Below are 27,500 nucleotides of genomic sequence, written 5' to 3'. Positions count from 1 at the left end.
GTACACTACATAGACAACAAGTGAAGACACTTGCTTGCAGGTACTTGTTTTATGTCGGACTACATTTCTGTAATGAACCTGAACAGAGAAGGAAACATCCACCTAACAATAGCAGTGGTCTGCAGGATCGACCAGACTACCTACTGGTGCACAGTACTGTATGCAGCCCGGTCCTCCTTGGGGCTCGGGGGGCTCCAGGAACCTGCGTGATTGATGGAGGCCATGAAGGACAGGAGTCAGACCAGCTATAAATAGCTACTTCTTTGACAGGGACTGTGGGAGCAGGTCTGATTTCAAGTGGAAACTGGTTCAGATACAACTGGGGTAACACACACTAACTGTTCTTTCTTACATCTGACACTACTTGAGACACATTTGACGTTTTTTGATGTAATTGATTCATTCTTTTCCACAGCAGACAATTGATTTGTCATAGTAGAAAATAGTTTTTTTTTACTAATAGCATTAACGATGGCTCTGTCACATGTCCGTGTTCAAGTGCAGCCAGAAACCGAAACAAATAATATGAATTAATGGTATTATTTACACCCGTGCTTTTTCCACTGTGCCGTGCCAACATGCCTCTTCTGAAAGGCCTATTGTGATGTTGAAATTGATCTCCATATGAAAGCAGATTAATGTAGCAGAATTTAATCTTCTACACACCATCTGACGTTTCCAGCTTCTTTTACTTTGGAAGAGCTGCAGGCTTTTCCTGTTTTACAGGTTTCCAGTGCGACATGTTGGGTTCACAAGACGCAGTTTAGAAGCCAATCTTCTCAGTGATAGTCTTAAATGTTACTATTAATTACACCGGTACCGCATTCAGATCATAACGATCCATTGATGATCAACTGCTATAAGCCCCACGCTTCCACACATCCGGGCATGCCTATGGGGAATGTAGTTTTCTCATAAAACTTTTAACTTTTCCATTTCTGAACCGATTTACACAGGTTTTTTTTCTATAAAACCTTCGAATCACCCCAACACTTTGTTTTTCTGTGGTTTTATTGCAGATCTGGGTTTATTGCAGACACTTTGTTTTTCTGTGGTTTTATGTGATCTGAGTTCCTTAGGGCCTGTTCTTTCCAAAAATGTGTGTTATTAGTATGCGGGACCTTGGAAAGGGTCTGAAAGCACACATTTTGAACATGTCGGAAACCGCTCGAAAAGCATTTTCGGCCAATCTTGCTTAGATCATGCTGATTAAAAAAAATTTAAAAAAATAATAATAAAGTATATTTTAAAGTAAAAAAATAAAATAATAAAGTATTATAGATAATTTGGGGTTCATACGACTACTTGAACACGGTGAACCTCGAAAAAAGACCCTACATAGGGTCTGCGGGGCTTAAAGGTTTAAGTACCTTTCTTTGAAATGTCTGAGGAAGCAAACCAGACGTGCAGCAGATTCTAACGTTCTACATTTGTATTTATTCTTTTGTCATTGGGGATTTCTCATCTACATTCAGTTTAGCAGAACAAGCTGTTTTCCAACATCAGTGTGTATGATAAGTGGACCTCACACAAGCTGTTGGCCAGCAGTCAATGGCAACATTAGCGGCTGTGTAACATTTTAATGCAGCTTAAGGAGCTTAGAAGCGTCAACAATCCAGTAATATCAGACAAATGTCATCAACCCCAGTGCCCTCTTCTGCACACTACATGATCCAAATCAATGTATGTATCGCCCAAAAGGCTTGTCATCAACTTCCAGCAACGGATTAATTTCACAGTAAATCAACACTAATGATAGCATGTTCCAAATGTACTATAACTATGTTGTGAAACACTTAGTCAACATTGTACTTCTACGTGTAGTTTGCGGTGATATGACAAAATACATAGACACACCAGATAAAAACATTATCCTTTCGTAAGAAAGGTAATTCATTTAATGTTCCCTAGTTCAAGAAAATCACAAACATTTAAACCAATCTTTCTCTCGTAGATTTAAAGTAGAAAAGAATAAAGCCTTCTAAAGATTTGTACGACACCAGCTTACTTTAGACTTCACTATCTCTCCAGCAAGATGTTTTACAACCTCAAGCTCCTCCAATAAAAGGACATGAAACAGTCTCCCTGCTGTCATTGCCTTGACGTAATGATAAGCAGGACAGAATGAGAGGTATGATCATACAAGTGAAAAGAATGAAGAACACACTACTGTAATGTATTCAAAGTATTTCAGTGTCATTGGCACTTCAAGCACCTGCCGGCAGGAGTGAGAGCTTTGGCACTTTTCAGTCTAAATCAGAGCATCGCCTCGGAGACGACAATAAAACAGAAAGAGTTTCGCTTAATGCGACTTGATAAAAGCATCTTTGTCTTTGTTTCACCTCGGTCGGTCACAAACTCCGTCAGTAGTGTTCTGCGGATTCTCTCTCTCTTTGTCCGCGTGAGCTCTGGGCTCTCGGGTGTAATGAACCAAACTAAATGTGAATGTGAAACTCTTGCAAAGTGTTATGGCTTTCTGGAACTCCTTTTGCTGGAGAAGAGACCTTTCCTCAGCCGGCCAGAGCTGCAGTAACAATAGATCTTATTCATTTGTTTTGCTCCCTCGCTCCCAATTGGGTTGACCAGTTTGTGGTTACACTGCCTCGCTGTTTTCCCCGCACATGCACACACACACACCTTCTCCACCTCTCGTCCTCCACCTCATTTCCCTCTAATTGATGGACGCCGTCTCTCACCCCCTCATCCAGCCTCTGGCAGCTTTTAAGACACTTTTAATGAGAGCTCAGAGGACGACCACGCCATCTTTCTTTCCCTCCTCTCCTTCAATCTAGCAGCCTTCAATGGGTCTCTTGAAGACCATTGTGTTTGTGAGTGTGTGTGAGAGAGAGAGTAGACCAGCTGTGAAGTGCGCTAATAGGCTCGCCCCGTCCGATGTCGCCGTCTCGCACGGCCAATGCCTCCATCTCCACCCCGCCGCCCTCGTGCCCGATGGGAACTCAAGCAGCCTCCTCAAAGAGAAATACACTCTGGCATTGTTAGCTGAAGAAAGAGAGAAACACGAGGAGGCAGAGCCAACGAGAGAGCAGTGGAGATGGAGAAAGACTCCCTGTACACCTGGTATTAGAACTGTTGCATTGCTCCTGTCTAGATATGGATTACATTCACACTGCAACATTAAAACGCCCCTTTGGTGTGCATTTACGTCAATTAGATTCCTCTTAACATGTGCATCCTTTAGCCTCCCTTATTGCCTATATACTGATATCTCACTTACTAGTATGTTATAGCTTTGTATACATTTCCTTCTCAGATCAACAGGTGAATGTTTATTTCATGTATGGAGTTGTGGTTTGTCCGGTTGATGATCCGCTCCTTACTGCCTATTTTGGGTTATTTTACCCAATGGCGAAAACATACATTGTTATGCTTTTGATCACTTAAAGGAAACAAAGTCAAAGCACAAAGGGAGAATAAAAGAGAGGATACAGGCCTTTTTTCCCGCCTCGATAAAACACAAACCCGGTTTGCTGCACCTTTTGTCTGTCACCACCGTTTAATTGCGTAAAGTGTGTGTAGCTTTGTTTGGACAGCTCCCAACCCTTCAGTGAGCTGATCAAAACAGGCAGAACCAATAGAGATGAAGGGGTGTAGGTGGGGAGCAAAGACAAGGGGGGTTATCAAACAGTTGTCCTCTGCTTCTGTCTCTCTCTCTCACACACACACACACACACACACACACACACACACACACAGTCACGCTGGTTCTGAATCTCCCCCGTTGGCCTGCCTGAGCACGACTCAGTGAGCGCGAGTCACATCTCTCAATTCCATCGGGCTCATTTCATTAACTTTATTGGCCTGACTGATGATCAAGAAACAATATCGCAGAAGCAGTAATTCATTAAAAACAAACAAACAATTGATGTATTCACACGCCATACATTATCTAGATGAGATGATACAAGCTTGTAAGCTACATAACTGTCAATAATTGGATTCTGATAACCCCTACGTATGTGGTGTGAACACAGGTACTCACAATCACACAGACTCCCCCGTTCTGTCTTCATCTCCTCCTCCCATTGGTTCTGCCTGTTTCTCTCACCCTTCCCACCACCACCACCTCCTCCTCTCCATATTGCAGCACTAATACTGCCACTTCATGTGCAAATATTTGAGTCTGCCCTCAAAGCCCTAAACGCATCGATCAGTCTCGCAGATATTACCATTTAACTGAAGAACCTCGGACAAGCACATCGATTCTGGCGTTTTTCTAGACGTATCCCTTCCCCGGTGGATATATCAAATCAAAGCTTTTTTAATACTGGGTAAATAATCCCTTCATCCGCTCTCAGGGTGACGAGGGCTCCCTGTCTCATAAAGCTGTTGAAGGCGAATTGCTATCACACGACAATAACTGGCGACGGTTTTCCTTGTTTTTGCTCTTATCGCACATAAATGCAGTTAGTTAAAACGCAAAGAATTCAGTTCACCTTCTAACCGCGCCTGAAAGTCCACCGAAATAACAAGCAAGAAATTGTTTGAGGGTGGGAAACGAGAACAAATGTCTGTAGCCTGCATATCATCAGGCTAATTAGGCAGCGCCAGGCATTCTGAATGCATAGCTAATGAGCACCTTCTCCATCTCTGCCGGGATCACCCGGCACGTCTAATGGTCACATAAATTCTCATTTATAGGTCATAATCTGTCATTTATGTACACGGGTTCCCCCAATTAGAGGCTTGGGTCCTTCAGGCTGATGCCTCTCTGGGGGATTTGCAGCTCTGGTACCCTGGCACTCACCGAGCCCCATTAGTGACAAACCCTGACCTGGCGTCCGAGTCGACCCTGGAGTGCTGTGGATAACCTGGCTCATAAAGGATGCCGGTACAGGGGAACGGTTCCAGGTGCTTGTTGTGAGTGTCCCGTGTGTCTGTTTGTGTGTCTGCCGGCTGAAATGGCGAGGGACTGGCAGGAAACCAGCAACGAACCCGAGACAGCGTGGAGCGGACATGAATAGCAGGCGCTGTGCTCCTTGCGATGCCATTTCGCTGAACAATAACTATTCTATTATCAAAGGCCAAATGTTTATATGGAGCATGTGAGTCAACCCTGGACTCCATTTCGTATGTCTTCAGCTCAATAAATAGGGACATTTAGCTCTGTCCCAATGGAATCACCAAAATGGCAAGCAGACATAGTCCCATAACCACAGCAATTGAGAGTCTGTCAGGAGATCCAGGCATCAGGCTGCTGGGGAGGTTATGGTCAGCTCTGGGGAAAAAAATAGAAATGCTAAGTTTAATATCGTCTTCAAGCACTCTTAGGGAGAGAGGACACATGTAGTTCTGAAGGACTAAATCGTCCTCTTATACCTGAGTCTGGATCGGTGCAATTTATTTAATTTCCTTGCGTGTATTTTTGTGCTGTGTCTTTTTGTCTCCATGCATCCTAACCTGGACGTGATGCGTTTTATCTTTTGAAAAGTCTTCCCCAGATTATTAGCCAAAGCTATGCAGCGACTTTGGTTCAGATGCGCCACACATAAGCACTGTCATGTCATGATTTCACTGCTGTTATGAATCACAAGGCGAGGCTTGTAATGAACATTCATTTATTGAAGACAGATCATTTAAGTTGGCATTGTTTCCTAATCTGCTTGATATCTAATGATAGTTGGGAAAAAAAAACAAATAAAGACGCTCTTTGCATTCGTCTCTTAATATCACTGCACTGCATATGGACTTATTCATTGTAGTAGATCAGCCTTTATAGCATCACTCTCAAAGAAATGTAGATGCACAAAAGACCAGCAGCTACAGGGAGTCACAGTGTCAGACACAGTTACAATCAAGTCAGCTTTAATGGAAAAAAGAAGGCTAATCTAACAAGTGAGAGTTGAACTGCCCACACTGGGATGACCCCAGGACGACCCCGGCTAGTTGGCCCCTGTTGACCCATTCCACATGCAGTACTCACCCCTACTGTTGCTTTTCTAGGAAGTCGATTTGGATGCTTTCAGCCTCAGCTTCCCCCGGAGACCCCTCTATTCTCCACAGTATGTCATCGCAGTCGCAGTTTCTCTCACTCTTTTTCTCTCTCCTACTCTCCTCGCTCTTCATCCTATCTTTCTGTGTTTCTTAGAAAACAAGATCTCAGAGAGACCTCAAAGTGCTGTTTTATTGAAAAGGAAAGGCAGGAGGGCATCGCGCTCCTGTCATTCCTGTCAAATGGTCAGTGCACATGGTTTACTCTGGAATGGAAGCACGTCGAAGAGCACAACAGAAAATAGAAAGAGAAAAAAAAGGATTGGAAAAGTAGGCCAGGCAACCGGTTCATAACCCTGGCTTGTTATGCCGTTAGACAGCAGACTGCATTGCAGTGTGCTGCAATCACAGATTTACAGTAAAAGAGCAATATTATCAGTGTGTTGCCGGGGTTTATTGAACCATCACTTGCAGGAAGGATGCTAAGCGAGCACAATAGCAGAGTCCTAAGTTCTTGTTGTGGGCCAGCCAGCTGTGTTGCAACCCAAGCCCTCGCAGGCGAGCCAGAAAGCCAGTCCAGGTCAGAGGCAGTGTGTGGGCGTTTAGTAATTTACTTCTGGTAAAGCACTCTCTAGAGGGGTTATTCTTGGGTTTTGTTACCAGACAAGGAGAAGAGGAGACGTTTGTGTTGTGGTTCACCTCTAAATCTGTGGGAAAAACTCAAAGAGCACATCACTTGATGCCTCTGTAGGACTCGAGCCAAACATGCTGTCGTCTCTTATTCAAAAGGCAGAGATCTGGAGACTAAAGGATCTGTCAATCTTCATGGGAGTAAAAGGCCAGAATAGTCAAGGATGGATAAAGCAAGCAAGTAAACAACATGGAGGTAAAAGTGTCGTAGGGAATGCGAGAAGTTGCAGTCAAGGTTGTAGTTTGAAAGCAGTGGGAGAGCAGGCTGAATGCATATAGAGACTTCATGGCCCTGTGTCATTACTGACGAATCCAACCTGGTAGTGGTTGCATTGCCCTTACCACTCGGTGTGTTTATTCACTGCACTGAAAAAGTAATTGAGGCTTCGACGTGGCCCTGACTGCTATTATCATCTTGTTGACATTCATTCCTCAGATGATACCTGAGTCTCCACTGGTTAGTGGTTAGCTCTGAATAATGCATATTAAGTAATGGACTGCCCAAATGGATCAGTGTGTAGTCAGTTAGGCCATGCATAAAGCAATCAATTATTCGATCAATAGCCCTCATTAGTCCATCATATAGTTAAGCTGTATGTATGGGCCTTTGGCTGGAATGAATAATTTACAGCCCACAAAGGGAAGTGGGAAGGCTGGCCCGGTTACATGTCTGATGTTGCCTTTTAGTTGGAAGAAATGAGAATACAGGCATTTATCATGGGATTCTGACACTAATTTATGTTTTAAGTAAAGGTTCATGCCCTGTACTTGTATATATTATTTACTATTGACATGTTATTGTAAACACTGATGTCTATTGCACGTATCGCTGCGATGGAAGCAAGCTCCCTGTAACGGAGGTGGGCTGTGGAGGGATTCTGCTTTAGTGGCCACAGAACGGGGTATTGCAACTTCCCTATTCATCAAAAATATGTTCCCCTTACAAAATCATTGGAAAAGGAGAGCTGTAAAACAGTGAATACATTTTTCTGAACCTCTCTATTATCCTAATCCTTACCCAAACATTTGGAAAGTCTAGAAGAACGGTATGTTTCATGTGTTTTTCACCATCTTAGCCAGCAGCAGTCTCCGGTGGAGAAAGACTCGAGTCTGCATGCTCTATGAACCCAAACATGTGGAAACGTGAGGAATCCTGCGCAGACTTTTCGGCGTATTAGTGCCCAGTGAGCAACTTTCATAAGAATGAATGAGCCGCCATCTACTGTATATATGCAGTTTCCAGTTGTCCAGTTTCAGAGGTTATCCTTTTGGGGGAGTTTATCCTAATGAAACAAGGGTCTAGGGTTAGAGGGTGAGGCCTCTTTCAAATCCAGGATCTGTGTGATTTTGTTTGCTATGATAAACATTTTAAACTTGAGGAATGCCGTGGCCGGTAACAGACATGGTATTTTTCAGGTAGCAGAACATTCATTCTCACCATTAAAAAAAAAAACAAAACACTTTTGCAGCACATGTACATGTACAAATACATCTCGTCTTCAAAGGCCTCCACAAAGAGTCGTGCTGCGCGGCCTACTGTAGTATTTCAAAGACACATTTTCAGATCTTGGTCGGCGGTCGTGATTCAGACCAGCGGCGGCTTGTCTGTGTTTTCGTGCTAATGAGTACAGTGAGGTGCGCCTAACACAACCTCGCTGAAGGGGGCAACCGCAACCAAAACCGCTGGCGCCAGTCCCACATAGCGATAATCTGGATTGGGCGGAGCCATTGGAGATCAGAGTACAGTGCCGCCTTTGCCGGTTTTCCCATGGGACTCTTAAAGTAAAGGGAAAAAACATCACGAAACAGCATGTAGGACCCTCATACCACCAGCCGATATTCATTTTAATGTAACTTTGTCCACCTAATTCCTAACGCCTAAATATTTTTACCAAATTCGAGTCCAACGAAGGAATCTGTTTTTGCCTTATACCCTCGATTTGCACTCACAATTATCAGCAACCACTGTCTACCATTCCAATCATTAGGCTAACCAACAGTAGTCTCAATTCCCAGCCCAGTGTCTTAAATCCCCTTCCTGCCTTAAGTGGCCATGTTTCCTTCCTCTAATTGCATCCAGCCGGTTGGAATCAGACCTGAATGGTTGTTTAGGTGTTAATTGGTTTGAAGGACTGCTAACAGGAGACAAACAGGAGAAAGGTGAATTAGGACGGTGCATGTGGCCCATAAATAGCACAGTGTGGCCTGGGTGCTGTCATGCCTTGTTTAGAGGTGTTCTGGCTTATGTTTGTCCATTAGGCAGCCCTGGAGGAAAGACATGCGCATGCACACACAGACACACATGCTTTTGTGTTTTGCCTGATGTAACGGCCTTCCTTCACCTCCGATATAAAAGCCACTGCCCTTAGTCCCTACTCTAAATCCTTTATTCTTTACATGAACAACACAGTTTAACTGAAACCTGAACTGAGCCCTTATAAGCATTACATTGAAAGCGTGTACAGATTTACAGTTAGCTGCTTATCAGCTTTCCCAAGGACGTTTGACTCCTCACCCACTCAGCTCTCGCTCTAAGTGAAGGAAAACTTCTTCCTTGTGCCCTCGGCTCTTCACTCACCCATGGTCTTCTTCGTCGCCCCTTTCCCTAGGCTCACAATTAATTCATAACGCCTTCTATAAAACATGAGTGAGCGGTGGAAACATGGTCACGCGGCTCATGGAAGAATGCATTTGGCCACCTCTGCTTGAATCGACCGTCTCTCACTGTGAAAAAAAGGTCTCCGGTGCTTCTCTCGCGTACCACATGGACCCTTTAGATCCAGGGTCAAGGAAATAACGCAGTTTGAATAGGCCGCTTTAGATGACTGTGACTGATGACTTCATGGCGATGTTGTACGATGTCTGTGAGAACGCAGTCTTATGGGAAAAACGTCAAAGCAGTGATTGCCGTTCAATCTTCCAAATAGCACATTATTCTGTCATCTAAGTGTTGGGCCTGTGCATGGACTGAAATAAAACCGTCCCTGACAAAGACCTCGGTGTCAAACCATTACTGAAACCAAAGATCAACCTATTTCAGTGGCTCCTCACTCACTTGTCCAACGTGTCTCAATCTAAGTCAATGATATTTGAAGTGCTCTTGTCAAGGAGCTCCGTGTTTGAAATACCAGCACGGAAAACTGAGCAGAAGTAAAACACAGTGTCTGGTTAACAGCTTTCCTTTTAATGTCGTCTCAAAGATTTCTTTCCCAGAACTCATGTTCTCTGTCGCTTCAGCAAAGTATGGACAGGTTTTTGTCAGGAATCTCTTTCCTCTCGAGTGTCACTGGGTGTCAGAGGCTGCCGTTTCTCCTGCTGAGAAATCTGCTGATTCTGTTCCTTGAAAGCTGCAGCTTACACGTCTTCTGAAGGGGGAGATTATGCTCCTGGGAAGCTTTTTGTTGCACCTCAAGTCACTGCTGCCTCACCCGCCCGCCAAGAGCTTTTCTTCTCCCTACGTAGATCAGCTGTCCACCTGCTAAAAGAGCGGACATTTTGGCTCCTGACGCGTGCCCCACTTTCCAAAGGAGCCTTTGAGAGCGGCTGAGGGGATTTGCAGCCGTGTACAGCAGAGGGGAAGCGGGATCTCCGGCTGCTGTTGGCACGGCGGCGGCACACAGCAGGCTAGTGTCGCTCTGGCCAGAAACACTTGGAGTGTGAATCTCTCTTTCTGCGACAAGCTCTTTCTCTGTCTTTTGTTTCATTGCTTTTCTTGAGTTACTTTCACACCTGCTTGTATTGCTCAATTCCCACAAGGGGTGTCCAGAAGTAGATCGCAGCTAAAATACTTTTTCTTGTGCCTTTATTGGATAGCGTACAGTAGAGAAATGACAGGGGAGAAAGAGAGAGAAGGGGAATGACTCTTGACCAGACATGAACCAAGGATGCTGAGGTTTGTGGTTGGCGCCATGTAGTTAACCTCTGTTGCAGAGACTGTGCTGTAAGGCAGCATTAACCAGCCCGTATAATGGAGAGGCACTATGTCAGGCTAGACTTTCCACTGACTACATCTATTTTCTGATAAGTAATGATAGCTTTAACCCCAAACACAAGCGCTAGCACGAGACAACTCTTATCTTACCTTTCCAAACCCACCCCCTAAGCTCAAAACCCTACCATAGAATACCCTCATTTAAAAGGGATAAAAAGGTATACATTGCAATAACACTGACAAACAAACTCTCCCTCAAACACACTATAATCACTTCCTCACACTTATTACTCAGTGTCAGCCCCTGGCTGCCAGTTTAATCGCAGCGCAAATGAACTGTAAGGCTTCAGCGGCTTCATTTATAGCTCCATATTCAGATGATGAACTTTGAGAGCTGGGAGCTGAGAAAAAAAAGAAAAAGGTCAACCCTCTTGAGATTGGCTAATTGATATACACGATTTGCGCAAAGACATTTTGGGATGGTGAGTGAACGGGCGAAGGTTTGACTGAGAATGAAAACGTGGAAGAGACAGAGACGAAGACAGAAATACACCTTGTGTAAAGACGAGGACAACAAAGCAGTCGGTGAAGGAAAGCAAACACTAGCAAAGGAAAGTGCACAAAGCGATAGAGAGGAAGAGATTGGATGGACTCGAGTGGAGAATATGGGTTCTCAGGTTGTGGTTTGGAGAGAGGACAGAGCCTCAGACTGCGGCTGACAGCTTGATCCAGCGGCTGATTTACATTCATGCCACTTTGTGCGATACGGCACAGAGCTCTCTGCCATCTTGAGAAGGTCTTTATTTTACTTCTCCATCTAGCTCTCTTTATCTCCCTCTTCATCTCCCGGCTGAAAATCTCTTTGGTGTTTTGTACATCCCTCTGAGCTCCGGGCGAGGAGCGTGAACACTTTTTTTCTTCTTCTTCTTCTTCTTCCGTATGCAGCGAGTTCTGCCAAAGTTATGTGTTGTGTAACAGATTGAATTTGGCCTCCAGGCTGCTGTACTCTCACGACTATTTGATAATTCTCATACTCAGAGCCAACTCTTGACAGATAGCATCCGTGTTGACGATAGTTGGAAGATCTGGGTATCGTCTCTTAATCACGGGGGCCGTTGACTGACAATGCAGCATTGCACCAATCGATTATGACGGATGTGTGTTTGCCAAAAATAAGAGAACACGGTTTCTGCAAAGTGGAGGTTGACAGGCATGAGCCCGGGGCCACAACAGGCCCCTGAGCGCTGACACGCACACGTTACAGCAGCACTGCACCTGCATAGCGAAACACCGAAGAGACCAGTGGAGACGGAGACGTCCGTGTGACTGGAGACGGGTACAAAAGAGGAGGCAGCAGTGAACACGCTCTGGTTTTGCCCTACGGACAATCATGTGTTCATCAGAAGGTGGAGCCGAATTCACCGACAGATCCTCTGACTGATGAATCACTGTACATGTTTATGCTTATCTACACTCCACACTTCACATATTGCATACATAACTTGCATTTTTGCACTCTCCTATTGTTTGTTATTGTTTGTTTGTTTAGTTACACCTCACACACTTAATATACACATACGTACTACATACTTGCACTTTTGCACTTCTACTGTTTAAGTTTAAGTTTAATTTAATTTAATTCCTACATTAATACTCTGTTCTTTTTCCTTTTCTTTCATCTCAGCTATTTTTATTAGTATTATTATTGTATATATCTTTCGTCCCTGCTGTTTTGATATATTATTTTCTGTCTGTAAATTGCTGCTACTCGACACCAAATTTCCCCTTGCGGATTAATAAAGTATATATTCATTCATTCATACTCACTCGCCAAGACCCCAACCTCGCCCCGTTCACCCCTAAACCCACCCTCACCTCAAACACACCGTCGCTGGCAAATACTGTATCTCATCTCAAGTTCAAGGTATCCGTGTAACAAGATCATCGCTCTCTCACTTATGCACTTTTGAAACACGTTTATATATTATAATATTGAATGGAAACAAGTGCAATCTTTACAGTTTCTTGAAACAGGTTCAAGAGACGTGAGGGTTTAGAAACTCAACCCTAGATACAGTCTGAAGATATCGTCATCGCTCCAGCACTCTCTCACCTTTCTCAACACCTCATAAGCCCCACGTCTACCTCAGCCTCCTCGAATTAGCGTGCGCTCTGTCAGGCAGCGGGCCTCGGATCCCCCGCCCCCCTCTGGTTTTCAACCTCCATACCGGCTCAGCCCAGATCAGTGCTCGGCTCAGCCCAGCACAGCTTCTCAAGGTTGGGCCAAGGAGAAACCGCACAGAGGCAACTCTTGCCATCTGTTGTATTTGGAAGCTGACCCATGTCTGACCATGCAGCCAGGTACAGAGGAAGACGGACCTCCAGATGACTAGATTTTGACCTAGATGGTGAAAGAGAAAGTTATTCCTCTTTTCATGAATGCAAAAGATGTGTTGTTTTCTAGTATTGTCAGCAGGGTTGCCACTTGTTTTCACAGCTGCTGGTCCCAGTAAGTGTGAGAAACACTGAAGCTGCCGGGGCATAGCTATGTTATGTTTTCACTGAGGTCAGCTTGTGCACCGATGGACGCTTGAGAAACTGGCCCAAAACCTTAACATTACTAATAATACCCCGTATCCTCAACCAATTAGTCTTCCTCCGCATATCTTGACAGTCACTGAGTTTTCCTTTCTAACATAAATATTGTTCCTCCCTCAGTAGGAGCCCCATCCATGGGAACCCTCTGCCCTTAACGCAACGTCACCCTCCCTTCCCAAGGTCGTCCGGCCAAACTAACCAGCCCCCCCCTGTTGCGCTAGCCCACGAGGCCGCGACATCTTCATCTATCACAGCCTCGATAAGGGGTATCTTTAATTACACCCTCCTCTCCCGCGGATCTGTATCTCTTTCCTCTCTGCCTCCTAACAGACTCCCGTCCGTCCATTCTTAAAGATCCCTCCCAGGGAAGGCATGTCACTGTCCCAACGCTCGGGACTCAGTAAGTCGATCCAACAGGAAATCAATAGCGGGGCCTAATGCTGAATAATTGAGGTTACGGGAGTTCAGCAGCACTCCCCAGACACACACCCCCACGTCGTCCCGTAACCTCCCATTATGCGCCGGGCGGGGCGCCCCGCTCACGGCCCTCCTCTCACACCGAGTGCGCGGATACATTTGTTTGAGTTACCGACCAATTATACACAAGAGCGCTCCTTCATTTCATTGCTCTTAGAGTTTACTTGTAGCCAACCGGTCATGGTTCTTTAGCAAGGGGGCTAAAATAAAAAAAACACAGATAGGTTTTTGGGACATCTCTTGAGAGACATACAGTGGATGTGGAGAGAACTGCACTGAACGGCCCCGTGTGTAAAACCAGTTTTACATTTAATGTACCTTGACGTCTACTTCCTTTGTTCTACTGCCAGAGCATGTGGAAGTGGTGGGATAACAGCAGAGAGCACAATTACTTGCATGGCAGTCCTTGGAGTGCGACGTGCACTAGAGGGCACAAGCCGCCTTGCTAAGACGCCAGCCTCCAGTTGGAAAGAACAGAAAGGGCCAGCTTGATAACGGTGTTATAGGAGACAGAGCGGAGAGGAGCGGTAATGTTTCACCTTTGCGATGAAGGGCTAACAAATTGATCCTCTTTGGGATGTTTTATTCAAGAGTATGTGTGAAGCTTGAGCGAACGGTTTGGGGATTTCTGAGATGACTGCACTGTCGATGCGTCTTGCACAGTGCACAGGTTTTTGTAGCACGCACCAGATACATTGAGATTTGAGTTGCTTTTAGTCTTAGCTGCCGGTGTTTGTGTAACACTGACAGCCTGACAGTCAAAATAAACCAAAAAGGCCAACTGTGGGCACCAGTCCTCATGCTATATATGGTAGGTAGACTCCAGGATGCAACACATCATAACACACACACACACACACACACACACGCGCCCTTCTTCACAGCCAGAAGTCTAGTGCCACAGAGGTACTGAGCTATGTGAAGTGATGCGCTCGGCTTCAGCCCACAGCAGCCACAGAAACATCATGGCGGGGAGGAAGCAGCAGAAAGAAACACTCGATATCTCAGTAGCCTGCGTCCTCAAGTCTGAAGCTTCCTTGCTGTGTTGTCCCGCTGCCGTTACACACATCACAAAGTAGAACCCCTCAAACGTATTTAGCAAAGTGTCATTAACACCGACTTCTGTCTGAAGAGTTATGTGAGACCAATACCTAGTAATGTGTCCACCAAGCTGGTTGTCCTCTTTTCTCTCATGAAGCAAGTGTGTGTTCCCTTACAGGCACAGAGCGGTTTCTTTCTGGTTTTCTTGACGTTTCGGTGTGTTAGTGAGAGCGTGTCTCTTCTCACACATGGACACACATCCTCTTCCCTCCCTTTCGTTTTCCTTCCCTCAAGGCTGCGGCCACTCAGGCCTGCAGATGGCAGATAATGACAGCGCTGTCCCCACCGGCTAGTGTACATGCGTGTGCGTGTGCGTGTGCATGTGTGTGTGCATGTGTGTGTGTGTGTGTGCGTTGTGGGTGTTGGCTGGCTCGCTGGTTTGCTCACTGGCTGGCTGAGCACTTCATTGGCTGACGATGTTACTAACTGGTTGCCCGGCTGACTGACTTTGTAACTTGGAATTTGTTGACCAGCTCATTTGCTGGCTGGCTGATGTCTCTCTATGCTAACAAGCATCACCTGATGAGATGATTGACAGCTGACCGGCTTAGTGGCCCAACACTGGCAGCTGCTCAGCTAAAAGACAGGTAGTGATGTGGTAACCAGACTGTGTGTGTGTGTGTGTGTGTGTGTGTGTGTGATGTAAGGGCCTCAGGTGTTCGAGGACCTTTTCCCCTCGCCTGTGCCTGCTTGTATTTTACAGTCTAAAAGAGAAGTAGGCATTAGGCTCCACTGGTACTCTGTCCATCTGCCTCCTGTGGCTCTCTGAAAGTGCTTGATCTTTTTTTTTTTTTTGCATCATTTTTTAAGAACAGCAACACACAGTTGTTACTTAAATTCCTTTTTCTTATTCAAAGTTTTCTGGATTTAAAAGGATTCAATTCAGGGATTTTCATGGAACACTAAATTGCTCTATTATTTACATAGAACATCTCATGAAAGTAAAGTATAAATAATCTGTGTAATTTTTGTTTCAAAGCGGAATCGGAAAAAACAAAACAGCGTACTTTGGGATTTTCTTTTCTTTTTTAAAACCGGAATGGAAAAAAATGAAAAAACTAAACAAAACCATAAGTAAATCTTAAGACATCCCCTGTCTTAATTTAACATCATCAATATCCATTGAGAGAATGCATTTCATTTCATTTATTTATTTGAACAATCAACCCAAAGGTAAATGTGTCAGTCTTAGCTAAGGCTAGATTTCAACCGTAGTCCCCGTGGCCAGATATAACAAGCCATCACTAAAGGAAAGAAATGGTTATAACAAAAACATCATAAAAAGCAATAAACATACAGGTTGCGACGAAATATCTAAATAGGCCTCATCATAAAATCATAAAAACATCATTTTGTACACACAATCATTGAGGAGGGAGTCACGATTCATGGTCACACACCGTGCAGCCCTTGCTATATATATATATATATATATATATATATATATATATATATATATATATATATATATTGTGCAGGCCTAATAGCTACTTCTGTAAATGTGGGATTACGTTTCCAAGTGTTTGTTGTCCTACTTGTTGACAAGGAAAGTTAAAACCAATGCCTTGCTTGTTGACACTAGAATGCTTCTTCAATGTCACCATTGAATCAGAGGCGCAGCGTGAAATTAGATGAAATTCATCAGGTGTTTTGAAGTGCTCCTCTTTGCATTTAAATTATTCCGTGCACACACAGCGCCTCTGTTGTCGGTCCATGTCCGCGGGCTATCAGGCTGCTCACCCTGGGGCCGTCACGGGTGACGGGTCAAAGGCCACGCAGGAGGGAGACCGACACCAATGTATGCATCTCAAAACCGAAACAAGTCAATCTCAATCCCTTGTGTCATGTTGGCATTGTGTGTGGATCCATACCTGACACAGCTCACTATTGTCACTATTGTTTACCCTGCAAACATAATATGCAAAAATTATTTCACTAATATCACTGACTGCTTTTAAATCTCAAATGAAAGAAATAGAGGCAGGTTCCCAAAAATGTAAATGTTTCTTAAATTAACTCTACGTCACTGTTTCTTAGCTCTTAGCTTTTAGTTTCTTTTAACTTGTCTTGTTCTGTGTTTTCTGTCTATAACTATGTGTTTTTTATGCTGCTGCCTGTCTTGGCCAGGTCTCCCTCGAAAAAGAGATTTTTAATCTCAATGGGACTTTCTGGTTAAATAAAGGTTAAATAAAAAAATTCTTTTAAATCCACACTTTAGAATAATAACAGGGACGTACCTCGGCTTTCTTCGTCAATGTCGGTGTTTGCCGCTCTTGGTTCCGTCCTGAGAATCAAAGACAGAGAGGGACTTTTGTCTAAATCCTTTCACCAACACCATGAGACAGAGAACATTACAGTAATTAGTGCCAGCATGTATCAGAAGACAATCTTAAAGCAGAAATTATTCTGCTTAATGATCCGGTCTGGCCTCGTTAAAGGTATGAAATACCTGATTTCCATCTGCCTTGACTACAGAGGATGTATGGCCTTGTCAAGGATACGGCCCTCCCTCTCTGTCTGCTCCTCATTCCCTCCATCTCTTTCCACGAGGGAGGCCTGAAATGTTTGAAGCTTTCCCTTTTTTCTTTTGGCCCTCTCCCTCTCCCTCTCTCTCTCTATGTGCCGAGGTCCCTGGATGTGGAGTTTTTAATTACTCTCTCCTGGCTTTGTGCATAACCAATGAAAGATTGAAGGGCATTTCCCTCTGAAAGGCACTGTTAGAATATGGGTTTTTCTAATGCCATCGCTTTGGGAGAGGAATACTAATACACAGACGGTGACTTTTTGTGCTTTCTGCGAGTGTGTACGGACGAGTGTGTGTGTGCGCTTTTTGTACCCGTATCTCTTGGTGTGTGTTTGCGAGCGCGGCCCCCAGACAGACAGACTGTCTGGCTGTTGTTTCGCATGTGAATCAGGGCAGCGGCAGCATGGCATTATTAGATTGGGTGGATGAAGACTGAGGGAGCAGGTATAGCTTCATCGCATCGATTTGATTCCTTTAAGACCAACTTGAGGGTGCAACACCTCAAGGTGCCCCCATCCCCCTCCTCAACAACTCTGTTTAGACAGCAAGATGAAGATAGGGTGGCATTAAAATCAATAAAGGACATCGTAGTCTGCTTTTCTGTGCATTTGCCCTTAAAGCGACAGCGTCCTTCAAAGCAACACAAAAAAAGTAGAGCAACACGCTGGTGAACGTCGAGCCTCAAAGTGAAATTGAAAGTAGACGAAATGAAACGAATATATTTCTGTGTATCCACCTATAATGGCATAGGATAATTATTATGATTAAGTTTAAAAATGTAGACGTGTTGATGGAACACGATGAGTTCAGCATTATTTCATGTGTCTGTGTGGTGTTAATTAGTGTCGGGTGATTGATGGTAATTTAGCCCGTCGAGGCCATGAGATGCTCATCATGTTTCTGGCTTTCTTATGGACACCCACCCTAATTGCTTTCATGAATATGTCATGTCCACACACACACACACACACACACACACACACACTGCTCCCTCCTCCCCCCCTCTCACTCTCGCTCTTAAGTAGCAGACAGTGGAGGTCTTTTGTGTGCCTTTAAAAAAGGGAAGTGTTTATTTATTTCCCTGGGCTGAATAGGCCTAGCATTGTCCACATGACCACGGGTTATAAGGTATTAATATACACGGCCGAGCGCGACGGGGGCGTAGTAGGAATTTTCCCTTCTGTCAGCACTGCATAGGTATAGCTCTCACACGGGGCGGCCCTAATATGTGTGAATTCATTTCCCCCAACACAGGAGGAAAACTTCAAAGGCAGGGACCAGAAGTTGGCCGAGTGGATTTGAAAGGGATGAGTCTCTAATCTTTTTAAACTTTGCTTGCTCTGTATATTCTCTCACTGCCTCTTCGCCATTCTTTCTCTCAACACCTTTCTTCTTCTTCTTCTTCTTCTTCTTCTTCTTCTTCTTCTTCTTCTTCTTCTTCTTCTTCTTCTTCTCCTTCTTCTTCTTCTTCTTCTTCTTCTCCTTCTTCTTCTTCTTCTTCTTCTCCTTCTTCTTCTTCTTCTTCTTCTTCTTCTTCTTCTTCTTCTTCTTCTTCTTCTTCTTCTTCTCCTTCTTCTTCTTCTTCTCCTTCTTCTCTTCCTCCTCCTTCTTCTTCTTCTTCTTCTCTTCCTCCTCATTCTCCTCCTCCTCTTCCTCCTTCTTCTTCTCCTCCTCCTCCTCCTTCTTCTTCTCCTCTTCCTCCGTCTTCTTCTTCTACTTCTTCTTCTCCTCTTCCTCCTCCTTCTCCTCTTCCTCCTTCGTCTTCTCCTCCCCCTCCTCCTCCTCCTCCTCCTTCTTCTCCTCCTCCTTCTTCTTCTTCTTCTTCTTCTTCTTCTTCTTCTTCTTCTTCTTCTTCTTCTTCTTCTTCTTCTATTTCTTCTTCTTCTTCTTCTTCTTCTCCTCCTCCTCCTTCTTCTCCTCCTCCTCCTCCTCCTTCTTCTTCTTCTTCTCCTCGTCCTCTTCCTCCTTCTTCTTCTTCTTCTCTTCCTCCTCCTTCTCCTTCTCCTCTTCCTCCTTCTTCTTCTTCTCCTCCTCCTCCTCCTCCTTCTTCTTCTCCTCTTCCTCCGTCTTCTTCTTCTACTTTTTCTTCTCCTCTTCCTCCTCCTTCTCCTCTTCCTCCTTCTTTTTCTCCTCCCCCTCCTCCTTCTTCTTCTCCTCCTCCTCCTTCTTCTTCTACTTCTTCTTCTCCTCTTCCTCCTCCTTCTCCTCTTCCTCCTTCGTCTTTTCCTCCCCCTCCTCCTTCTTCTTCTCCTCCTTCTCCTCCCCCTCCTCCTCCTCCTTCTTCTTCTCCTCCTCCTCCTCCTTCTTCTTCTTCTTCTTCTTCTTCTTCTTCTTCTTCTTCTTCTTCTTCTTCTTCTTCTTCTTCTTCTTCTTCTTCTCCTCAGCAGTGAACCCACCTTGCGAGCTGCTTTGCTTTTTAAAAAGTGAAAGAAATGATGACTTCCTGTTTTAGCGAGAGCTTCAGCGTAAACCCATCTTCAGGCCTTGCGTTTGCTTCTCTGGGCGTGACATTCCTTTAAGCCTGTCATCTCCCTGCTTCCTGGCGTAACCCCTCCTCTGCTGCCCTCTCTGAACGGGAGGATGTGTTCCACGTGTCGCAGCGTCTTTCCGCATTACATCATCTCAAGGCTTCGGGGCGCTCTTCCCCTCGCATCAACCCCGCGTGACAGCACCTGAAATATGCATATGTTTCCGAGGCGCTGCGGGGTGCCACTCGTTCCAGGGTTATTTGCGACGCTCGCGACGGCAGGCCAGAGTGCTGGAGAACTATTCTCTGAATATGTGATGGCCCTAATGAGCAGGAAAAATACAGGACTAAGCACTTTGTTGGTTTGCTCGACTCTCGCCGCGTGAGAGAAATAATGGACGAGAGGAGCGGATGAAATATTGAAAACTGGGATGACTTCGCGGGAGGAGGAAGGTTTCGTTGCCGCGAAGGTCGTGAAAAAGTTCCACGTAAAGGTCACGCTCTCTGAGAGGGAAACGGAAAGGCTGTGTGTATCTTATCAGGGCTGCACTGAGTGGATCTGTTTGCATACCAATAGACCATCAAAGATCTCACTCTTTGATGGATGCTCAAAGGATCCGTGGCTGATTGATGGGGCTTGTTGGAGGGGACGAATGCGTGGATGGATAGATGGGCGGTGTGTGTGGATGAGGAATAGCGGCCTCATGGCTATTACTCAACAAGTTCAGAGTTCTTGGAGTTTCTGGAGGAGTGGCTCTCGCAGTTTCCAGCGCTACTGTTCCTGTAATAACTTTGCCCCCCTGGTGCCCTTGCAATAAAATGATGATAAATGATCGAAAGCAAAAGGGGAACCTGGACTGCGTGTGTGTGTGTGTGTGTGTTGGTGTGTTTGTGTTTTCTAGCTGAGGCAGTATACGTGTGACAGCTTAGACCTCAGCACAACTTATTCATTAAGCCAATTAATACATCGACTAAAGAGTCAATCCCTCCGTTTTTCTTCTCAAAACAAATACAAAACATTTCCGCAGAGCCTTGCTTAACCTTCTCACACGCAAATAGAAGAGAAGGAGACGGAGAGAGGAAACTCATCTGAATAAAAATCAGCTAATCCACCAATTATTTATGTTATAATCACTGCTTATTAGTAAAACACTGCGTTTTAGCCTCTGGATAGGAAGGGGAAACGTGTGACAGACAAATGAATACGTATGAATCTTGCCTCTTTGTGCCGCGCTAAATATTCACAGCAGGACGTCGCCTGGCTCGGCTTCGGATGTGCTCTTTAATTGAAGGTGTGGATGGAGCGGACAGGTTTCCCGCGCGGTTGACTCGTGTCAGCCGTCCCTTCCACTCGGCTGTGAAAAAGCTGTCATGGCAGATATGGATTAGCGTCGGAGCATCGCGGGGCAGGTATTACACGTCTCTGGGGGCACTGCCCCGTGACTACTAATGGCCTCTGTTGTCTCGTGTCTTTGGAGAGGGGCTCGGTGAGGCGCCTGGGACGGATGTTTTGTAGTGGTGCCAATCCTAATGCCCGGGCTTCCTGGCAGATCAGAGGTTCTGGACGTGGGGGGATTCGGAGGAGGGAGAAAAAAGATGGAGGGAGGTTGTCAAAACAGCTCCTCATCCCCTCCTCAGCTGCTCCGTCTCTCCATCTCTTCTTCTCCTGCACCACCCTGGCTGCCAAAAGCCAGAAGGAGATCAAAGGAGGCCAACATGAAAGGCATCCCTGAGATTCTGATTTTTTTTTTCCCGCGCCCTGTCTCCCGCTCTCTCCGTTACAGATATGGAAATGCTGAATTCCAAATAGCGCCTTTACCTAGGCTGCAGAGAATGCCCGGCCTCTTCTTCTGACTCTCTCTCTCTTTTCCTTTTCCTTCTTCTCCTCCGCCTCGCCTCACCCCTTCATCATCCTGCCTCTCCATCCCGTGCTCTTGCCTCTCTGCAGCAGCCCTCAGGCTTCCAGGTAGATAGCGGTTGATTGGCAGCTGCTGTGACAGACAGTGGAACCGGCTGAGAGTGGATGAGTGTCAGCCTTGCTCCAGGGGCTTAAGGCAGCAGCAATGTTGTAGCTCCCAGAGAGAGAGAGAGAGGGAGAGAGAGAGAGGGAGAGAGAGAGAGGCCCATGAAATGAGACTCAGTTGGTTCTTCCCTTTTCCTCGCTTCTCTCAACTGAAGCAGGTAGGAGCTAAATAGGTTTTTCAAATCGCTCCAGAGTTTATCCTGAGACTGGAAAGTGGAACATTTTCAACTCACATCCTGTCATGTGCTCTCCTTCCCTCCTTCCTCGTTTCCTACCTTTTGGTTTCGATACAACTGTGTGTTTTATCGTCTCGTTATCCTCTTCTCCCTCCGCTCTGACTCCTCAGCTGTTACGCCACTTGACGATTAGCCACGCTGTTCCCGTTTCTTTTTTTTTTTCATCGCTAAAAAACTTTTTCCCCGCCTTTCCTTTGAAAAACTTTGAAATACAACTCGCCGCAGCCGCACAGCAGCCACGGGGGAAGAAGGAGAAAAAATTGAAACATGAAATGTTCTCAGTTCAAAAGTGGCTGTGACCAATTCCCAGACGGAGGGGAGAGCGTTTTGTGTAATGGTTTTCAGCTTGAGCTCTACATCGTCAACAGCAACAATTGCGTCAGTATTCCCTGCGGCCAAGAGTGCCCCATCATCCCAGACGGAGAGGCGAGGAATGGAGGCGGCCTCAAGGAGCGCCAAATCTGGCGGCCCATCCCTCCTCCAAAGAAACACGTGTTGTGGTGGCCTGTTCCTTGTCCTTGTCCTATTCTGTGCCACGTTACGGGACTCCGTTTCTTGACTCACACAATAAAAGGGTCCAAGAAGAGGAGACGTTGATTCCATTTCCATCATTTTGTCGATTTATTTCCTCTTGAATCAAACAAACAAAAGTATAACTTGAGTTCTAGCGTAAATTCTAACGTGAGACATAAGAAAACAAAACCTGAGATTCGGTCCCGCCCCTTCCTCTTATACCAGCTGATCCTCATCAGAGTAATATAAATAATTCACACAAAAAAGCATTATTTCGAATATGAACATAAGGTCCATTCATATGGGAAAGGAACATCTTTAGATCATACAAATACATTATATAACATGATTTATAATCAAACTAAATACATGGTATTGATCATTAGTGTGTGAGGAGGTTTACTTTCTTTCCAACTTACTTTTCTAGCACCGTTTTTATGTTTTGGTCACAGTCACAAACAACTCCAATGGAAATGCAGAGTCCCACAGCTGGACCCGGTAGATAAGGACACAAACCTTTTCAATTTTGGTTGATAAACTCTGCTCATAGTTGACTGATACTAATATGATATGCATCATAAAGACACACACAGTTCAATACCATTTCCAGAGCTAAACTGCACCACACTGTGTTGTTGAAAACGTTCATTGGGGAATAATTCAACCTCCGTGTCACGTAAACCTCAGGTGAGCAGACAGATGCAGCAAAGAAGCCGAAAAAGCAAAAAGATGGTGGCACCGCCCGAAAGGGAGAAATCGTCTTTCTGCACAGCGGGAACTTTTCATCTCTCGCTGGCGCGAGCACTTTCAAGAGCCCATAAATATTGAATGCGGGATGAATGCAGACCCATTTGATTATGAAATGGAGGGTGTGTGGATGAGTTTAGCCGCACATGTCAGATACGCACAGAGTGCTCTGGAGTGTCTGCTGAAAGGATGCAAGGCAGAGCGAAGTGGACCTAATTAGAGGGATTTGGAATGCATTTAAAAAGGAATCACGCTTCGCCGCGACACCAACAACAGTGTTTTACCACTTCTCTAAATGGGCAGCTGGCAGGTTGCGAGAAAAAAAGAAACTCCCAGCAACATATGAATGGGAGGCCTGATTACTTTGTCACTAATGATTCATTGGCTCGCACACGCACTCGGTGCTGCAAATGCCTCTGGGGACGACCCTTCACTCCGTCTGAGGCCTTTCATCGTTATCGCAAACATTTTCAGCCAAAGCACCATGTCATCCTTCAAACGCAAACTAAATCCTTCGCCTCCTAAGATCATTTTTTAACATCTTGTAAAGAAACAAGATATCAAAGTGTAAGATATGAATATGCGGCAGGTTACAGAGACACACAGCAATGAGTCCTTTCATGCCTTAACACAGTGATTTTCCACCACCAGTGTGCCGTGGGAAAATGTCCAATTTCACTTAATCGGTCCCAAAAAATATAATTTAGTTGCCGCAAGTCGTTTTCCATTGTTGAGCATCTGAGCCTGCAATATAGTGGCTGGCCTAGTAATGAAATACTCTTCCATGCCAGCAGGTAGCACAATAATTACCTACCATATTTGCTGTATTATTCTACAATGTGACATTTTGTAACTTTTTTGGTTGTTTTATTGTAGAAAATAAGGTTAAACAAAGGTTGAAAAACACTGCCTTAACAGACGTGAATTTACACATTTGCTATTAAGCAAACCATCAGCACATTACCTCCTCAGACGGCCTGATTTCTAATATTAAAGCCTTCTTATTTTCTAGCACTCTTTCCTCTCTGATTGCCTCTCTGGTGCGCTGAGAAATCTTGCAAAACAAAACCCTCACAACCTGAGGAATGTAATTCCAAGATCGGATTGAAACGTGATTACAGTGAAAATGGGCAAAGCCTTCCGGTGACGGAGCACGCCTCCGAGACGGCGTGGAGACGCGAGGAAGCGTCTTGAGGAACAGAGATGCAGTCCGCTTTAATGATGCGAAGCGTGAGAGATGTCGCCGTGAGTTACGGCGGCAGTAAACCACACGGGCGTACACTCGCAGAAAGGAATAAATCCAGAAGCAGATACACAAACAACACGCACACTTAAGCATCGTCCTCTGCATGTGAATTAAATCAAAAAGAAGAGCAGGGGCTTCTAAACTTGTTTATATGCAGATTTCCCTGCGTAGGGGTGATGACATACAAGCAAATACACGGAAAACACTTGTGCTATTTTTGCCTTCAGACAAATTCGATGCGCGATACATGAAAGCCGTTTGCTCCCAGTGGCGACTCAGGCTCGCTTTGTTGGTTGCTCTCCACACATCCGTGGCCTTCCATTACAAGGATGTGCAGGTTGTACAAAGACATAAAAAGGGGCCTCCGTCTGTAATATACATACTATGGTTCTGTGCAGCATGGAGTGCGTCTTTGATGGCTCTGTCTGGATGGAATAAGAGGGTAATCCTCTATGTTTGGGCTGTTTGGGGGTCAAGGGTCACCGTCACCTCACGCCGGGCCCACTCTCGCGAATCTCGGGAGCACCTTGAGCAAACTTCTTCAAATTTGGAACGAATGTCCGCTTGCACTCGAGGTCAAACTGATTAGGATTGAGGGGTCAAAGGTCACTGTGACCTCACAAAATACGTCTTTGGCCCTCGCTCGAGAATGCATGTGCTAAAGTGACATTTTGGACAGACATGGATGTAAACTGCAACTTGTAAAGTGAGACCATGGTGGTAATCCGAGGCTTTTTATTGCTCTCTCTCTCTCCGTATGTTTTGACATGTTTTGAGTCACTAGTAAGCCTTGACTCGTGTCAATCAGCGTTGGCCGATCTTAATTCTCCTCATCCCGGTGAAAGAGGAAACAGAGTCTCGTGTTTCTCGCGCCCCATAATCCCGGCTGCGCTCTCTTGTTAAGTGGGTGAGTTGGCTGCAGTGATGAGGCGTGTGTGTGTGTGTGTGTCAGACTCTGATAATTATGGGATGCTGTAGGGAGTTCTCTCCCTATCTGGCCTGGGAAACATGGCAACGTATCACCTTTTTGTGAGAATGGAGCAGCTGCTCACTGTGGGAGCCAAACCTGGCAACCCGAAACACTACATGACTGCAGATGTTGCAAGATTACGCTGTAGAGCGAGAGAGAGACAGAGAGAGAGAGAGAGAGAGAGAGAGAGAGAGAGAGAGAGAGAGAGAGAGAGAGAGAGAGAGAGAGTTGCTGCAAGACTTACAGCATGATTGAGTGATTTGGGCTGAGGCGGGATACCTTCTGCACCCCTTCATGTATGGACACATACCTGACATATGTGCTGCTTATGCAGATACCTGTGACTCCCTACAACACACACTAATACCTCCCCCCCTCTCTCTCTCCAGCTGGTAGCAGTATATGAAGAGCAGGATCCTCACAATGGAGGTGACGGTACCAGTGCCAGCTCCACCGGGACGCAGAGTCCGGAACCCTTCGCCAGCGACATGAGTTCAGCATCGACCTTTCAGCCCAACAGCGAGATCGAGGTCACCCCGTCCTCTCTGCGATCCAGTGAGTCTAATTCAAATGTTACATCACCACTAACTGTTCAGTACTGTGTTAAAACAAAGCCATCATTACATGTATTAGTAAGTTGATGGTACACACCACATCATTATCCATGAGATACTCATTTCAATAACTTGGCTTTTCTTTCACAAAAAAAACAAAAATATGTCAAACTCAACAAAAAACAACCTTACTTACAACTTTACTTCATTAGGATATCAGGGAGCTTGAAATGCATTTTCTACCTTCTAGCAAAAAGCAGCTGACATTGTTAGGATGTGAGTATAATATATAAAAGCAGAAAGGCCCGTGTTGGGCATTTTTTTAAAGAATGAGCCAGAAATCTGTGCCAGCAGCAGGAATTCAAAATGTAAAGCTTAAAAGGATATGGACATGAAAGCTGACACCTGAAAGCTAAACATTTCTACAGAAAGAGGCACGTACTCAGCAATTTCGGTACGGGATGAAAATCCGAGATGCTGCATCACAGCATAAAGTTTGAGCAGATAGATAAAGTTATGTTATTGTTTTGAATCTCCAAGGGATGAAACACACAAAGAGTATAGGTTACCATCACATGTGTGTCACGGGACAATACCGAATACCAAAACGCAACAAAGTAAACTTCTGTTGCGTCGGTTTGGCTCGGAGCTTCAGGTGCATGGTGAGGAGTCGAGTGTCTGTCTGACGGCGCAGTGCGTCCAGGGAACGGCGGCGTAAGACAGGGGTGAAGGAATTGAGAGACAGTTGGAAAATCCGTCTTGCATGAGCGAGAGCACACATGCCAGAGCAAGGTCGACATGCACACACTGTACACACAGCCAGAAAATGGCACAGCAGTCAGTGACTCGGATGTAGCTCATGTCCACATATTCACCCCCGTGAAGTGGAACCGGTGAGCTGATGCAGCGCTGTCTTAAACTTCAAAAGACATCTGAGAGATTCAAGCCAGAACTCACATATGGGCATGGACACACACACACACACACACACACACACACATGCACATGAATGAACAGTAGACTTAACTCCCCCAGCCCTGACATAAGCTTCTCTCAACCTGCCTGTTAGACTGTGGAGATTTATGGAAATCGTTCCAGAGAATGGAGCAATCTGAAAGTAAACCGGTCTGTTTGAAGCCATCTGACCTGCTGTATACTTCGCTTCAAAATAAGCAGGCGCGGCATTGTGGGTGAACCTGAATGACTAAATGACCGTTTACAACTTTATTTGTATTAATAGTAAAAAATGATGAATACATATTTGTTTTTTGTGGGGTTTTATAATGAGGCTTTCGCCCAGCGTTCTGCTGGCTGAAGTAACACGTCTGTTTCCAGCTGTCCAGCTCGCTCTCTTTCTCTTTTTCTCCCTGTAATCAATTTACAGTAAACAACTGATCCAGCCAGATCATCCAAACAAGATAGAGTTTCCTAAAATAAAATGAAAAGCCAGTGTTCTATGTGAATGGATGTATGG

The 27,500-nt window shown here is 45.1% G+C and overlaps 1 protein-coding gene across 1 annotated transcript in view; it reads left to right on the top strand.

The window, feature by feature from the left end:
* The window catches only part of LOC306750590 (partitioning defective 3 homolog), a gene marked incomplete at both ends in the record, with an annotated part of 310,757 nt that overhangs the window by 69,542 nt on the left and 213,715 nt on the right, over nt 1-27,500 (top strand). The window contains one exon of the mRNA XM_079234040.1: nt 25,862-26,027. Coding sequence (XP_079090166.1) covers nt 25,862-26,027 — 166 coding nt within the window. The remainder of the gene's footprint in view (nt 1-25,861; nt 26,028-27,500) is intronic.

The sequence above is a fragment of the Taurulus bubalis genome (genome assembly GCF_910589615.1).
Source record: "Taurulus bubalis genome assembly, chromosome: 18".
Lineage (NCBI taxonomy): Eukaryota > Metazoa > Chordata > Actinopteri > Perciformes > Cottidae > Taurulus > Taurulus bubalis.
This window is presented reverse-complemented; position numbering and strand designations above follow the sequence as displayed.